Raw genomic sequence first — 16,618 nt, forward strand, 5'->3', positions numbered from 1 at the left:
GAGAGTGGATCTGAACACTTGCAATAGCAAAAGACATGACTTCTTGTTATTTTGAAAAGCTTCAAGGGTTAGAAGAACATATTTGTTGCAAACGCACCAAAATCAGCTAGGACTAGAAATATGAACCAGTTTAATGTTCCTCTTGTGTCTTTGGGAACATTTGTTTGGGCCAGCTAACAGTTTGCCTATTTATAAGAGAACTCTATTGGCACCCCAAATTTTACTTACTGCACCCTAATTTGAAAAGAAAAAAAAGGAAAAGAGGGGAGTGAGAATGGCCATTCTTTCAATTTAGAAGAGAAAAATTTTGGTTTCTCAATCTCTAATTTTTTTCTCTTCTGTAACAAGAAAACGAAGAACCCATTGTCAACCTCCATGACCAAATGAGGCACGCACAATTAACCCCTATTGTAAGATTTTAATCATGAATTCATTTCAAAATTGGTGGTATCAAACCCTCATTAATTATGGGTAGGTAGTGTCATTTCTTCACTTTTTCATCTTTCGCAGCTTCTATTGAGGTGTTAAGAGAGAGTTCTGGTGTGAAAATATTAATCTTCATTTTTATTTTGTGTATGTTAATCTTTATTTAATGTGGGTGATAAATATTTCAATAATTAAGGTGCACAAAGTAAAATTGGGGTGTCAATTTAAGTCCCATTAGATTGTGTAGGTTTATATAAAACAAAAAAGCTCAAACGAACTGCTACAGATCAATAATTCAAACTGCTTAAATTCAATTACTACAAGTCATTGGTTAAGTTGATTTTATAATTTCCTAAAAAATTAATCCACAAGTCATTGAAGGGGGTGACATCAAAATTAAAAGGGAAAATTACTTAAAGGACCCTCGTCGAAGGGTGTCTTTCTAAATAGTCCCTAAGTTTTGCACGGTAGCTTGATAGGACATTTAGTAAACATTTTTTTCTTTCTTAATAGTCCCTTGTTACTGGCGAATTCATCGTTTTTTATTATTTACTATCAAGTTCACTACTTTTTATTTATTGTCAAACTCAACACTTCTTTATTTAATGTCAAGTTCACCACTTTTTGTTTTGTCGAATTCGACGATGATAAAATTCACTCATTTTCAATTTTCTAATTTTTCTAACTAAAATACATGGAAAGATCAACTAAAAACTTAAATAATTTCAACCTCAAAAAAATCATTCTTGATCGATTTTCATCCCAAAAATTAAGAAGAAAAAGTGAAAAAAAAATCCTTGAAAACAACTTCTTTTTTAAATCTTTTCCAAAGGAATGGAGTCTCCAAAACTCGATTGAGATGTCAAAATTCCAATATTTGGATGAAATTGATGAGTTTAAACAGGTAGGGCATTCAATCATTAGAAATGTGAGAGATAAAGTCAAGGACCATTTAGAAACAAAAAATATACCAAATGTCCTAGCAAGCTACCACCGGTAACTTAGGGACAATTTAGAAAAAAATCCTTTCACGAGAGGCCTTTAAGTAATTTTCCCAAATTAGAACTATATCTTGTAATCAAGGTGATGTCTCGTATGACTAATCAATACTGATAATACCATCAAACATACAAAATATTATCATCCAATAATCGGAGTCGATTTGCTTTAAATAAAGAAGAAAAACTCTTTTAACTTGTTAGCCCAAAGAATCTTTCACGAAAGAAACCTCATAAATAAAGGGGTACCATGAAATTTAAGAAACCATTATTATCACATAGGGTCTGCAATGCTACAAATATTGATAAGAAAGATGAAATAGCTTTAACGAATTTTCTTTTCTTCTCCAGGCTATGGAAATTATACAGCCTTGAAGGTGTGCCACAAAACCCACCTTAACCTGCTAAGCCTATCCGGGAAAAAAAAAAAAAAAGGAAAAATGTGCCTTCAAGGGCTCTCGTAAACTCATGATACATCTGAATCTTTTACGGAAGCTTCTACTTTGACTTTCCTCTTTTTCCATTTTTCCCGAATTTTTTCCCTTTCGCAGATTTCTTCATGTAGGACACTTTATTTGCTTGTTGTTGCCTTCTCTTACGAACTTGGTCAGGATCTCTAAGTTCTGAAGGTACATGTGCGTTGGGTAGCGTTCGGTGCTTCTTGCCCCCTTTAAACTTTCTGTTATCTCCTCGAATCTGATGATCCCCTGCAAAACAAACAAATATGAGAGCCAAACATTAACATTCTTGACATTGAGTGGAAGTCATTCATGTTTCCACCAGCCTTATACATAATATAGAGTGATTATATAAGTTCACGTTCAGATGATAAGTTGGGACAGAAGTCACACTGTCAGAGTAATTTAATAAAGAATAATACTTAAGTGACCTCAAGCTGGAACCTCATATTGCACTTCATGACGTGAAAGTGGATAGGAGCCATAGATGCTTTTCAACTCATATCTCAATGAAAAACATCTATGGTTCCAATCCACTTTCACATTATGAAGTGCGATATGAGGTTCCAGCTTGAGGTCACTCCAGCATGACTCTTTAACAAAAGCAATTATAGGTCCCCTTGAACAACCTAGTAAAAACCCGCAATATTTTGCACCACAAATCAAATCAAATCAAATTTTGCTACGCTTTTTAATTCCTCAAAAGAAAACCATATAAAGCAATGCATGTGACATAATTCTAAAAACAGTTAGGGTGAGAAAATTATAATTATACGCAAACAGAATAGTATTTGGTTAACTGAACTAGCACATTTTAGAATGTAATATAAAATTTCAAGAGGAAAGAATCAATAAAGCTACCAATAAACAAATGTTACACTTTTAAATTTTGATTACCTCCTGAGCCTCTGCCCACATCAGCATTGCCTTCAGTATCTGTTCCCTTGAAAGAAACCTTGTGGTGCGATCGTTCTTTCCACCTCTTGTATATCCCAGTCTTGGTAGCTTTAACTTTTGAGCCACTCTCTGTCTTGATCTACACAAATGCACAGTAAGATGTCTTTAATAATCAGACGATTCAACACATCAATTTTAAGTACTTAAATGGGTAGAATACCAGCAGAACCATTGTTTAACACATGGAAAATCTAATGGTCAACACACACTTCTACACAACTGATGAATCCATGGAACAAAACCATTGGTTATTCCCCCACCCCCTACTCGCACCAATAAACCACTACAGGCCATCCTAAGAACGCAGAGAAACCCATATATGCCCCTTTAATAATCCATAGAAACCATAAGTCCCCTTAATCTATAAATGCTTCAAAATATAAAAAATCTTGATCAGTAAAAGATTTATTATCAGTGAAGGATAATTAAAAGCAGAAAGTGAGGGAAAAGATCGCCATGTTCATAATAAAAAACAACTACCTTCAAATGATGGATTAAAGTGTCCCGTCGAAACAAAAAAATCTTCAAATTGAACACCCTCTAAGTGCCCAAGACCGAAGATCAATGGAAAAGAAAAACCTTAATTATCAATTTGAAGATATTTATTTCGATCTTCCCAGAATTTGCATGGAATAACAAGGAGATGCCACAGAACTTTCCACTTCAGGGTAATGTTTTGATCGACCAGAATCGAACAAGTTACCACCTTAGATGGCATCACCCATGACACACCAAATAGCTGAAAAAAGGTCATCCACATCCTACAAGAGAAGGGGTCATGAATGATCAAATGATTCAACACCTCCCCTGCTCTCTTTTTTGCATAAATTACACTTGATCAGAATTTGAGTCCTCTATTAATCAGATGGTCAATCTTAAGGGTTTTATGTAATGTGGTAGTCTATGAGAACACCACCCTAGATGGAATAGGGGTTTCCCATAGAATTGTGGAGGACAAGGATTTGTGAGCTGATCTAGTCAAGTGCCTATAAGATCAACTGAGGACACGTTAACTAAGATAGAAAAAGAGGTTATCAACAAACAAGTTTTGATCTTGCTAATTCACTTCAACCCAAAATCCACTTTTTGTTGGAAAAGCTTGAATTGAACTCACAACTTCGAAGATGTATTTCAATATGTCAACCAAATGACCTGAAGGCTCAACCCACCCAAAACCTATTTTGCTCATCAAGTAATCTAGGAAGCGCCAACAAATATGATTGCACAATATACATGGACCATGACCGTGACTCACGGAATAACAATTTTTTCTTGTAGTAAAGAGAAGTCACTCAATAAGATATTGAACATATTGATTCATGGAGAACAGATCTATTTTGCTAGGCTTCTAATGCATTAAGAAAAGTATAGTTTTTGCTCCAGCTATGCTTGACTATAAGCGAACATCTATGTAACAAGCTTGATTCCCTTGTATTCTCATTGCCTATGAGATTAGCCTCTTATGTTTTGGAAAAACTTTCACCACATTTAGTTGGGCAGGACCATAAACAAAGGTGAATGTATTCACATGAAGTTTTCCTTGATTCAGAGATGAAGAAAGAGAGTATCTGGTAAAACTTATTACCGAAAAGGTAGTGTGAGTGTGCATTCAATGATTAGAGATCAAAAGCAGATCAGGAGTGGAAGGGAAGTATGGAAGATCTACACCACAGATAAGAATTGGAAAGCTACATACTTTAAAAACTACAACTTTAGAAGATCAATATAGAGAAAATATTCCAAGGGAAATGTGAGAAATCTACCATTTTAGGCACACAAGAATGGCTACCAATATGCCAGTTTTTTTTTCTTTTTTTTTTTGGTTTGATTTCATATATCTAAAACAAAAGAATTAAGAATGCAGAAGTGAGAACATGGTACAAGATCATACCTTTCCACTGGCAGAAACACGATCCCCATTGTTTAATTTAATGTACTTTTTACTCCTCTGTCAACAAAGTAAACAACAATCTAAATTTTGGATTACAATAACAGAGAAAATAATAAATGACCAGCATTCAAAGATTGAGAATACCTTATCCCAATGATAAACAGATTTTTGTTTCTGTAAACCAGAATTATCATCTGCAACGAGATCAAGAACAGCAGCGTCCAACCTGGAAAATATAGATCAAAACAATAAACCCTAAATGAAACTAAAAAAGAAAGCAAACTTCTATAAAAGTTAAGGTAATTTTTTCAAAGTTTAGAACATGTAGATGTCCATATTTACCATACAAATACAAAACAAAGGGCAATTATGAAAATTTGAATTTCAAAGGTTATGTTTTGAAGACTTTTTATTTAGATGGGACTCTATATGCAACTTAGAGAGATACGGCCACTACTTCCTATCGGCTGGTTAACTCAACCACCAAAATCTTATTCAGCTTTAATTAAAATTACCCTCATTTCCCACCCAAAAAAAAAAATTGTTTTTCTATGAGATAAAACATACAACTACTAAAAGAAAAAATCCTTGATTTTGAGATAATTAACTCCCATTTCTTTTTCCAAATTTTTTAAGCCTGAGTGAAGATTTCAAGATGTGAAGCTTTTTAAAAATGTTATAATGGGTAAGGCTCTCTACATGTAACCTGATCCATTTAAGAAGAACTATTTCACCACTTTTCCCAAGTGTGCCCTTCTAGTTGGCTGTGAAATTGAAGCCACCATTAATGGAATCACCAATGGCAGGTTGGAAGATATAAAGAACACAGCATTCGACAGTTTATAGCAAGCTGAATCCATGACATAGGTCTTGTTAGCTGGTAAAGTTAAGGCACAATTTTCTTTTCTTAATTTTCTTTTTTTTTCTGATGAATGCATGCCAACAGAAATGACAAAATGTCAACTAAGCGCTTGTCGAAGAGCTGCTTATAATGTAGCATTAAAACAACATAACAAAATAATAATAATAATAATAAATGGACCCACTATTTCTGGCAAGTTAAAGCATTATACAGTCATCTTCATCAATCATCAGTGATGCAATGTGAGATTCTCAACTTTTTTTGGCCCAATAGAAATCAAAAATTCTAGTGTATGGAAGTTAAAGCTTTCTTACAATGTTTCTGAGGATAATTTTCAGGCCTCTCGAAGGGTTGAAGATGATTCATTGAATGGAATTCATTGAGCAGAATTATATTGACCACCTCACAAAATTGGCTAGGGGGCTGGACCATTAAGTTCTTTCATATGTTAAATAACAACTTAACATGAAGACTAATGAGAATCTGACAGTCTTTTTTCAGACACCCCCCATATGCTCCCTGGCCTGGCAGTTACAGAACCATAAATCTTTGTCTTGTGTATCCCGAAGCAAAGGATCAACAGTTTTGTGATGGGGGCGTGTGAAAAAATAGTCAGATTATCATGACTCTAACATGAATAACAATGGAGCAGGTTGTTTATTATTATTATTATTATATAGAGTAAAACACAAGGGTTCTCTTCCCAATGTTTATCCTCCTATAAGAGCAACTCCAATGGAACCGTTGAAAAACAGCCAATAAAAGGTGCTAACGTGGCACCTTTACTACCCACTAAGAGCATTTACAATGGAACTATTCGTGAGTCTTCTTGTGTCAGACCTACTAATATTTTTCCATTTTTTAGCTCCAATGGACTCGCCAAAAATACTTTTTAATGTGTCAGACTTCAAAAACTTTAACTATAGCTAACAATTTAGCTAGCCATGTTGACACCCTCCAACCCTTCTAAAATTTGGAAAAAAAAAAAAAACATTTGATTCAAATTTAAAAATAAAGTATAACCGTCAAGCTTTATTTCACATTGATTTCTGCTCCAATCTCCACATATTCCTACAATCTCTCATCAAGGGTCCTCCACCTTTATTCCTTAACACACAATTCAACAAACATAATATCTCTCGACTATCACCGCAATTTGATTCTCAATCGTTTTCACAATAATAAAACCCAGCAACATGGCAAGGGAACAATACTAAACAAAAAAAATTAATCATTGTACATTTACCTGCTTGATCCGAATCCCTCATTAGCTCTTACTGAGAGTCCTGCCTCATGATGCTGAAAATAATATTAGAGTGCAAGTCATTTCTTCGTCTTAGCAAGCTAGTTTTCTATAAATAAAAAAAATACAAGTATTTCTAAACAATTAGAGAGAAACTAAACAGGGCATATACAGAAGAAACTGTTAAATATACCCTAGGAATGTGCTTATTTGACCAAAGTTAAATAATAATAAATAAATCTGGTGTATATTGCCAGGCTACTTTTTTTCAATAAATATATCTCCAGGCCACTTCACTGCACAAATGACTCTTTCTAGTTCTATGGACTGTTGACATGGAGAATCTACATCATCCCTCTAATAGGGTTCTGAATTGCCCACATAGACTGCTTCGTCCAAGCATACTCGTACCCTACAAAAAAGGGAGAAGCTTTGTCCTATGCGGCCTATGTGAGACTAATGCTGCTGTCAATATCTCTTTGAATCCCCAAGTCTTTCGTGGGAAAGACAGAGGTGGATGTATTATATACAGAAGATGCAGCTTTGGATAGGTGAACACAGGCCATACTTTGTTTTTATAAAATCTTTAATTTAAAAAAGAAAAGGTAAAGAACCTGGACTGTTTTCGGTGCCTGGATGAGTGCTGGTAGACTATAACTTGTTAAAAAAAAGGAGGGGGCGAAGTGGAGAAGAAGGTGGGAATCATGGACTTTTTGGAGTGCAACCTCAGCTGCCACTTTTACAGCTTGAGCACAAACTTCCGAATTAGCACAGAAATTTCATTTTCCAACAAATTGTTGGGTCCATGTAGTACACATGTTTCAGACACATATCAACACATTTTAGAAAGAGATTGTTAATTTGTTTACATATTTCATTTTAGGATATGTAACAAGAACATGATACTTATAGGATTTCAACGTGTTGGAGACAACCACCCACCAACACACATCCTAACATGTAAGGTAGACCCTTTATTTAATGATTTTTAATTAAAATCTGACTTCAGTAAGATGGTTGGTGTAATCCATCCTTTATAGTCTATGCATGAATTCAATAAGTTGTTTAACACCACCACGGTTTGACATTACAAATTGATTTTTATTAAATAATGGTATATACAATCATTTTATTTTAATTTCATATATTTCTTTTCTTATTTCATTTGGGGAAAAAAAGAACTTCTGAGTTAAATATCACTAAAATGTATTATACTATGTGGCATAATATGCATATTGATGAGTTCGGACTTCTAAAAGGAGCCTTGTCAGAGACTTCATATACCCATGTCAAACACAGATACATGTATTCATATCTTTATTACATAGGTTTTTTACTACAATTTATATACTTTATATGATTTTATACCAAAAAAAAAAATTTATACTATATAGTATAATGTGTACTAACGTAATCAGGGTTCTCAAAGGAGCCTTGTCAGAGACTTCATACATATGTCTAACACAGTTACATGTATTCATGTCTTTGTCACATAGGTTTTTTACTACTATTTATATATACTTTATTTATATGATTTTAATGTACAAATAAGCTTCTCTAATTACATTCTCTCTCTGCCTATGGGATAGAATTGTTGTATTTTTGTATTTGTGATTTAGCATTCTCTTCTTGTTGGGACCTATCAACTTTCTTGTTGTCTGTTACTCTGTTCTCATTTTTAGAGCTTTGCCTCTTTTTCTAAATAATATATTCTCTCTTTTTTACATCTAAAAAAGGATATTATTTATAATATTATATACTTAAGATAAAATAAAATATTTATAAAAAAAATCTCTGAAGCCTGCGCATATGAACAAGCTGTAAATTCATCATGGCTGTACGTTCATCATGACCATCAAGTTTGCAGGGGCTGACACTTCATATGATCAAACACTGAGAATGTGTCCATGCCATTGTTGCATAGGTATGGAGGGGCACTCCAGTCCCCGTCAAATAATTACAACATATAGCCATGAAGAAGTGAAAAAAAAACCTACATGATTAATCATCAATATGGCCAAAGAAAATAAAAGAGAACTTACTTGATTTGTTGGAACTGAACTTATGTAGTATTCCTCATCCTTGAAGTTCTTTGCCTTTCTTTTAGAACCTTGAACTTCTGGAATGGATGCAAAATAAACATTAGAGAACCAGAAAATTAGAAAGTTTAGGATCGTAGGAAAATCTGTTAGTTTTAACAGTTAGATTTATAGTTCATTGATCATGCATAACAAACAAGAAAAGGGAAAATAATACATAACGATGCAAGACAATTGACCCTAGATGAGTAAGAATATAATAAATATTAAAGGATTGCACTTCACCACATCTCATGGTCATTATATAAAGAAAATGCAAGAATATAACGAATGACTCGAGATTCTAGAGCAAGGATGGAAATCTATTAGTCCGCAACATGAGCAGTAACAGTAAGCATGATCAGTTACATCTCATTACACATGGAAACACAAGAAATTTAAAATATCTCCATGAAAACTAAAACTTGTATAAAATCAGCTTGGGCAAGGGATTAGCAAATTTCTGAACCAATGTGTATCCGTTTGCTTGAGTTGACAAACATCACTATAAAAAAAGGAACAAATTCTCTTTTACATGGGGGATTCCCTTCCCTAGCTATCAGGTATTTTCTTGTCTGCACAACATAAGTTCCAGTTAACAATATATATATATGGGCTAGGTTCAAGAGCCAAAAACGTAAGCAAAGTTGTACACAAAGAGTTCTTTCCTATATGGGCTAAAAGTTTCAGAATGGACTGATTCTTTGTGAGGATGATCTCTATGGTGAGGAGATCATCCTCACAAAAAATCAGCCCATTCTGAAATTTCTAACCCCAGTTTACAAGTTGAAGAATCGTGGACCGTCAATTTTTACCGTTAGTTTGTAAACCACTTTTCATGGGATTAGAATTTTCGGAATGGGTTCTCCTCACCATAGAGATTATCATCACAAAAAATCAGCCCATTCGGAAACTTTTAGCCATATAGGACAAAACTTTGTCTAGAACTTTGACTACCGAATGTTGTCATATATAGATAGAATCTCTTTAACACTGCAGACCAGAGAGAGATTCCTCGTAACACTAGAACTTTTTTTTGACAAATAAAGATTAACACTAGAATGGTTCTAAAAATGGAATGTCAGGATACAATGAGAAAAAGAAAGAATTCAAAAAAGGAATATGTGAAACAAAGCCAAAAATTACAAACCTTTTCTCTCCTTAACCTTAGAAAATGTGCTACGTGATTCGACCTCCTACATCAAATAGTAATAGAAAGACATTTGTTAGGTTCAACCGAAAGAAGAATAAAAAACTACTAGAAAGCGATCATTTTCATCCATATAAAAACAATCCAAACCCAAAAAATATTCATTTAAGATTTACTTCAGTAAATTATATTCAAAATGGGAAGTCTAGAGAGTTGTACAAGTGCCAAGCGTCAAATTGCCGACTAGTGCTTAACACGCCAACTTTTGCAAATTTGAAATGGCAACACAGCCGTACAAGAAATATAAAAATAATAATAATTGGATGAATACATTCCAAAAACTATTTTGCAGATCATGCTTACATGAGCCCCTATTAATTTCTTAAAAATAGAAAAAGTAGAAGGTCAAAAAAAAAAAAAAGAATAAGATATGCAAATTGTTCGATGTGTCAGATATGAAGCATGTATTAATGAAATAAAACCATAGTAAAAGTTACAAACATTGATTTTAAAACATACTTGACGAAAAGATGAAGAGTTAAACTGTGTATGCCAACACCTAACTTAGCTTAACCAATATAATACAAATAGTTGTTAAGGACCCAAGCATTTTTATTTATAAGTTGTAGCATTTTACGCGATAATTTAAATAGTTGTTCTCAAAAGAACACTTCAGTTTACAGCATCGAAATGAGACACTTCGATGATATTGTATGGTGTTTTTACGAGGGTTGTGGCGTGTTGAGGGTGTCCAAATGCAAAGTACTCGGCATGAAAAAATTCAAAAAGTATGAAAGTGCTAAGGTAACACTGGTAGTCAAATAGAATCCTAACAGTCCATTCAAAATGGATACAGTGTCTAATAGTTGTTCCTAAAAGGACACTTCAGTTTACAGTATCGAAATGAAACACTTCAATGATATTGTATGGTATTTTTCATATATGTCCAGAAGTGTTGTGCCATGTTGAGAGTGTCCAAATGCCAAGTACTCGGCATGAAAAAATCAAAAAGTTGAAGTGCCAATGTAACACTGGTAGTCTAATAGAACCTTACCAGTCCTTCAAAATGGGTGGTCTACTGGAACCCTAGTTAAGTAGTTGGTTCATATTTATGGTGGTGGTGATGATGGTCAAAAAGGACAAGCTTCAATTACATGATCATGGACAAGACCTCGGGAATGGCATAAGATGCATTTTAACAAGCTACTTATATATACAACATAACATTTACTTTATATATATATATATATAGGGTGGCGTTCAAGGGCCAACTTTTTAGCAAACTTTTTGGCAAAACATTTTTCAAAACATGAGTTAGAGGTTTTGGAATGGGCTGATTTTTGGTGAGGATGATCTCTACGGTGAGGAGATCATCCTCACCAAAAATCAGCCCATTCCAAAACTTCTAACCCCATCAAAAACAGTTTACAAAAAATGGACGGTCCACGATTTTTCAGCTTGTAAAAATGGGTTAGAAGTTTTGGAATGGGCTGATTTTTGGTGAGGATGATCTCCTCACCGTAGAGATCATCCTCACCAAAAATCAGCCCATTCCAAAACCTCTAACTCATGTTTTGAAAAATGTTTTGCCAAAAAGTTGGCCATTGAACACCCCCCATATATATATATATATAGAGAGAGAGAGAGAGAGAGAGAGAGGGAGATATCCTACCTTTTCCACCAGATCAATAGATTGTTTCTGATGTACCAAATTGATTATTTCCTCATGAACAGCTCTTTTATTCTTCATGACGTCAACCCATTGACTAGAAGAACCCTGCAATTCAAAATATGATCTGATAAAATGATGGTATGCAACTAAATCATCACACTGTAAAATCAATGAGCAAACGAAAAATACACATAAATCACTGTTTTTTACTTAGTGGCAAATGATCTTATGGGAAGGGAAAGAAGAAAAATAGTACAATAGAAGTTTTAAGCTTTGATCCCCCTTGCTTATTTCTTTCAATCTCTCTTCATTGCCATAAACTTAAAGGTATGAACCTTACAATAACAATATCTAGTATGTATAATACAATCAGAAACAGAAATTGATTCCAAACGAGATCAAACACATGTAAAGTCATTAAAACCTTCTCTGTATAAACAGTACACATGTGAAGAAATTCACCTTTAAATGTTTTGATTTAGCTGCTTCACCTTCTGCTTCCAAAATGGTCTGTTTTGGCCTAGTACACATAATCCATTATGTATAAATTATCTACTCATAAAACTACAGAGAGGAAAATTTACCAAAAGTTATAAAATAAAGCAGAAACAAAACTACAAAATTTCAAGAAAGAAAATGCAGGACACCCGAGCATCTAACATATGCATATCTTAGGGTTCCAAAACCAGAACAGGGGGATACCATAACAGTGTATTGAACTCGTAGAGCACTCACCTGAATGCTTTCAAGCGTTCAGAAAATGCCAGTGCTGTTAATTCACTGCTTCCTAATACATTCTTAAAAATTGGATGCAATCCTTCTCTGGGAAGCTCCTTTGCTCTTCTACTCGACTCTCTTGAAGGTACAGGCCTCGTCTTTGAATATAAGCGAAAGGCATTTGCACAGGTCTTCACCAAATAAATAAGTTCCGTACAACCATCGATGATTTCCCGAATTCTGTCCGAAACAAGATCTAGAGTGGTCTGGGGAAAACGCCCATAGACAGTTTCCCCGCTCGCAACTGCTTGATCAATTCTCGACAAAACTCCATCCATGTCTCTTAGAACTTCTTCTTCAGTGGGGGCAGGCCTAATTGGCCTGGAGAGGAAGAGATGAAGATCTAAAAGGTAAGGCATGTCCTCTGCAGTGACAAAAGAAAATGCGGTACCAGTCCGACCAGCCCGAGCAGCTCGGCCTACTCTATGGACAAATATTTTAGGTTTTGGAGGGAAATCCCAGTTGACAACATTATCAAGCAACGGTATGTCAATACCCCTAGCGGCAACATCTGTCACAATCAATAACATCGTCTTTCTTGCCCTAAACTTTGAAATATGGATCTTGCGAGCATCTTGATCCATGTCACCATAACATACAGAAGGCTCAATACCATCTTGTCTAAAGAGTATATTAAGGAACTCGACATGATGCTTTGTCGAAACAAATATTAACGTCTGCTCATCAGATTTAATTTGCTCCCTGATCAGATACAACAATGCGGCATGTTTCTCTTCTTGACGTAAGGTGAAGAAGACAACTTTTAGGTCAGGGCTAATCTTAGTCTCCAAATCGAGCCGCACAAGTTGTGGGTCCCGCAATCCTGCCTTTGCAAATTCAGCAAGTGCACTCGGTAAGGTTGCACTAAAAAGTAAGGTCTGACGGGTTTCACTCAGCTGTTCAATGATTTTATGTAACTGCTCAGCAAAGCCCATTCCAAATAGACAATCAGCTTCGTCAAACACCACGTATTCTGCAGTGCGCAAGGACATGTCTTCGACCTCAGACAAATGATGCACGAGCCGACCAGGAGTTGCAATTATAATATCAGGATTTTGCGCTAATTCTTCGAACTGAGCTTCCATGCGATCACCACCAACCAATAAACTAATACGAAGATCTGCACAACGAATAATTTAGGGTTTCTGATAGTTTTCTTCCAAGTCAATGAACAAGAAGATTGTGTAATTGCTTCAATATCCACAAAACCGACATAAACATGAATTTGTTTATATATAAAAAACCATTAATATCACACATTTTTATTGAACAATTTCAAATTGAGTGGAACAACAAAAATATTAGGGTTTTTCTTCCTAGGCCCAATAGTTCACCTCAAAGATTATGTTACAGTATAAACAAATATAAATTAAAATTAAATTAAAATAAAGTGAGATTGGAAGTACCACACTTTGATTAACAATTTCAAACTGAGTGGAATCAAATTATCTACCCAAACAATCCCTTAAGTCAGCAGTTCCAAATGAACAAAACTATTGAAATTAAAATTTAAAAAGCAAAATTTTAGGGTTTTTCTTCCCAGGCCCAATAGTTATCTTCAAAGATTATGTTACAGTGTGGGGAAAAAAAACAATGTGAGATTGAACAAAACTACTGAAATTAAAAGGCAAAATTTTAGGATTTTTCTTCCCAGGCCCAATAGTATCTTCAAAGATTATGTTACACTATGGCATATAAAAAAACGTGAGATTGAACAAAACTACAGAAATTAAAATGTAAAATGTAAAATTTTAGGATTTTTCTTCCAAACCCAATAGTTTTCTTCTAAGATTACGTAACAGAGTGGGAAAAATAAAAAAGCGAGATCGAAAACTCAAATAAAAGATTTTGGATAAAGTTGTTTAAATTTATCGAATCAAACCTGTGAATCGAGCAAGCTCTTTGGCAAACTTCAGAGTCTGAAGAGCCAAATCTCTTGTAGGGGAAAGAATGAGAGCCCTAACGCCACCTTGAGGGATATGTTCCTTCAATCGCTCGAGCATTGGCACGAGAAACGCAGCAGTCTTACCCGAACCAGTCCTCGCCATGGCTACAACATCAGCACCAGAGAGGATGAGAGGCATAGTCTTTCTCTGGATCGGTGTTGGGACTTTGTAACCCTTTCGTTTGATTCCTCTGTAGACATTAGGGCTTAAACCAAGAGACTCAAAACCTCCTGATTTCGCTTTCTTCTTCTGTTTTTCTCTCCATTTTAGCTCTGCTTTTGAGCTCACGTGAAGGTTTTGTACTTTGTTCGCCATAACACACAACTCTCTCTCTATCTCTCTCGTGAAGAAGGAAGTTTGGGGATATAAACTGCAAACCGTTAAAAGAGAGAGAGATTAGGGTTACAGTTTGACAGCCTATCGTACTCGTAGAGAAGACGAGGGAAGAGAGTTAGAACCATAATTTTTGGTAATATTGAAATACCCCTTTGGGTTTTGGTGTATTATTTTAGAGGCCCTCAAGTTTTCAAAATGAAGACATACCACTTGACTGAATTACTCCAAGACTCAAATTAGAAATTTTTGACGGATACCTGTTATTCGCACCTCAACTTGTACTTATTACACTCCAACTTTTTAAATCGTTAATCATCCCTTAATTTAAGATTGAAACACACCATTCATCCATTACAAAAGTTTGCTTCAAGCTATTACCTCAACACTGGTTGTAGACGTCAAAATTCTATGAATTTTGACAAAAAAGAAAAAAAGGATTTTTGGATGTTAATTTCATTTTTAAATTTGAAAGTTATGTGAAAGTTTGGTTGTCATCCATTTTTAAAAAAAGAGAGGAAGAGTTTTTATTGGCACCCCTACTTTTACTTGTTTTCAACTATTGACTTTCTTATTTTAATAGTGGTGTAATAAGTAAAAGTTAGGGTACCAGTAGTGGTTTTCTTTTGTTAAGGCCCATGAGAAATTAGTTATATTAGGATGATCCCCCTTGTAAAATGGAAGATTTGGTTTACCCTTATCAAAAGTCCACATAGTTGACTGATGATGAACTAAGGGTGAGTAAATGAATTACAATAACCTGATTTAAAGTTTTTAACAAGTAATTCATTGTCGTTGGATAAGTTTTTAACCATAGGGTAAATCAAGTATTGCATTTTACAGGAAGTAATCTTAAAAATCCTCATTGCACTCCATATATATAATTGTCACCTCTCTTTTTTCCTTTTGTTGAAAGAACAAAGAAGTAGATTCTTTCCATATTTATTTTTTTATTTTTTTTATTTATTTATTTTTGTGTGGAAGAAGAACCAGTCTCTCTTTCAATTGAAGGATAAAGAAGACACACTCTCTCTCTCTCTTATGTGTGTTGAAGGGAAGAAAAAGATAAAATGTATCTTGAGTGTAACAAATCGCCCCTCGCACCTATCTTTTTAGGTTGGTTAGGAGCTAGGACTTTGCCCATGTGGGGGAATTAAGAGTAGAAAAAAAATAAAAATGTGGGGGCAATACTGATAGATTTTTTTATCCACCATTAATATCTATCGTAATAACTCATTAATCTGTAAACTTTGAAATTCTTGTAGGATTAAGTGCCCCCACAATAAATTGACCCATGGGTATGAGGTAGGGGTGCAACTCGGTACGGTTCAAACCAAGAACCGAACCAAATTGATAGCTTTAGGGTGGTTTGGTTTGATTTCGAACAAGTTGTGGTTTAGTTCTAGGTTATGAAAATGGAGAATAGATCAATTTGATTCGATTTTCAGATCAAACTTGTATAAAACCAAACCCTTATGCAATATATATATTATGAACTATTTTAATTGTTAGGACATAGATTATTGATCTTTCATGGATAAACTAATGACTTTATATGGATAGATTAATGATTTATTATATGAAAATTTATTTTTATTATATGTTTTTTTTTTAAATGTTTCAATTTATAGAATATTAGCAACCCATGGAACCTAACTAAATCGACTTTAGTTTGATTTGAGTTGGTTTTGTTCCAATGGAATTTGATTCGATTTTGATTCTTATTTAGTGAAACCGACCTATGTCGGTTCGGTTCCAATTTGACCTCCAATCAAACCAAATCGAACTAAACCGAACCAAGTTGCACTCCTAATATAAGGGACTACT

General features: G+C 34.5%; 1 protein-coding gene across 1 annotated transcript; it reads right to left on the minus strand.

Moving 5' to 3' along the window:
* Positions 1–1,658: 1,658 nt before the first annotated feature.
* Positions 1,659–14,897, minus strand: LOC147404186 (putative DEAD-box ATP-dependent RNA helicase 29). Its single transcript, XM_086440041.1, has 11 exons — positions 14,395–14,897; positions 12,471–13,632; positions 12,198–12,255; positions 11,736–11,840; positions 10,064–10,109; positions 8,878–8,954; positions 6,839–6,891; positions 4,875–4,956; positions 4,731–4,787; positions 2,780–2,918; positions 1,659–2,131 (listed from the first exon to the last, which is right to left on the minus strand). The coding sequence occupies exons 1-11, from the start codon at positions 14,771–14,773 to the stop codon at positions 1,923–1,925; spliced, it is 2,367 nt and encodes a 788-aa protein (XP_086296167.1). The 5' UTR covers positions 14,774–14,897; the 3' UTR covers positions 1,659–1,922.
* Between the last annotated feature and the right edge of the window lie 1,721 nt (positions 14,898–16,618).

The sequence above is a fragment of the Akebia trifoliata genome, chromosome 4 (assembly GCF_017979445.1).
Source record: "Akebia trifoliata isolate Shusen 1 chromosome 4, ASM1797944v1, whole genome shotgun sequence".
Classification (NCBI taxonomy): domain Eukaryota; kingdom Viridiplantae; phylum Streptophyta; class Magnoliopsida; order Ranunculales; family Lardizabalaceae; genus Akebia; species Akebia trifoliata.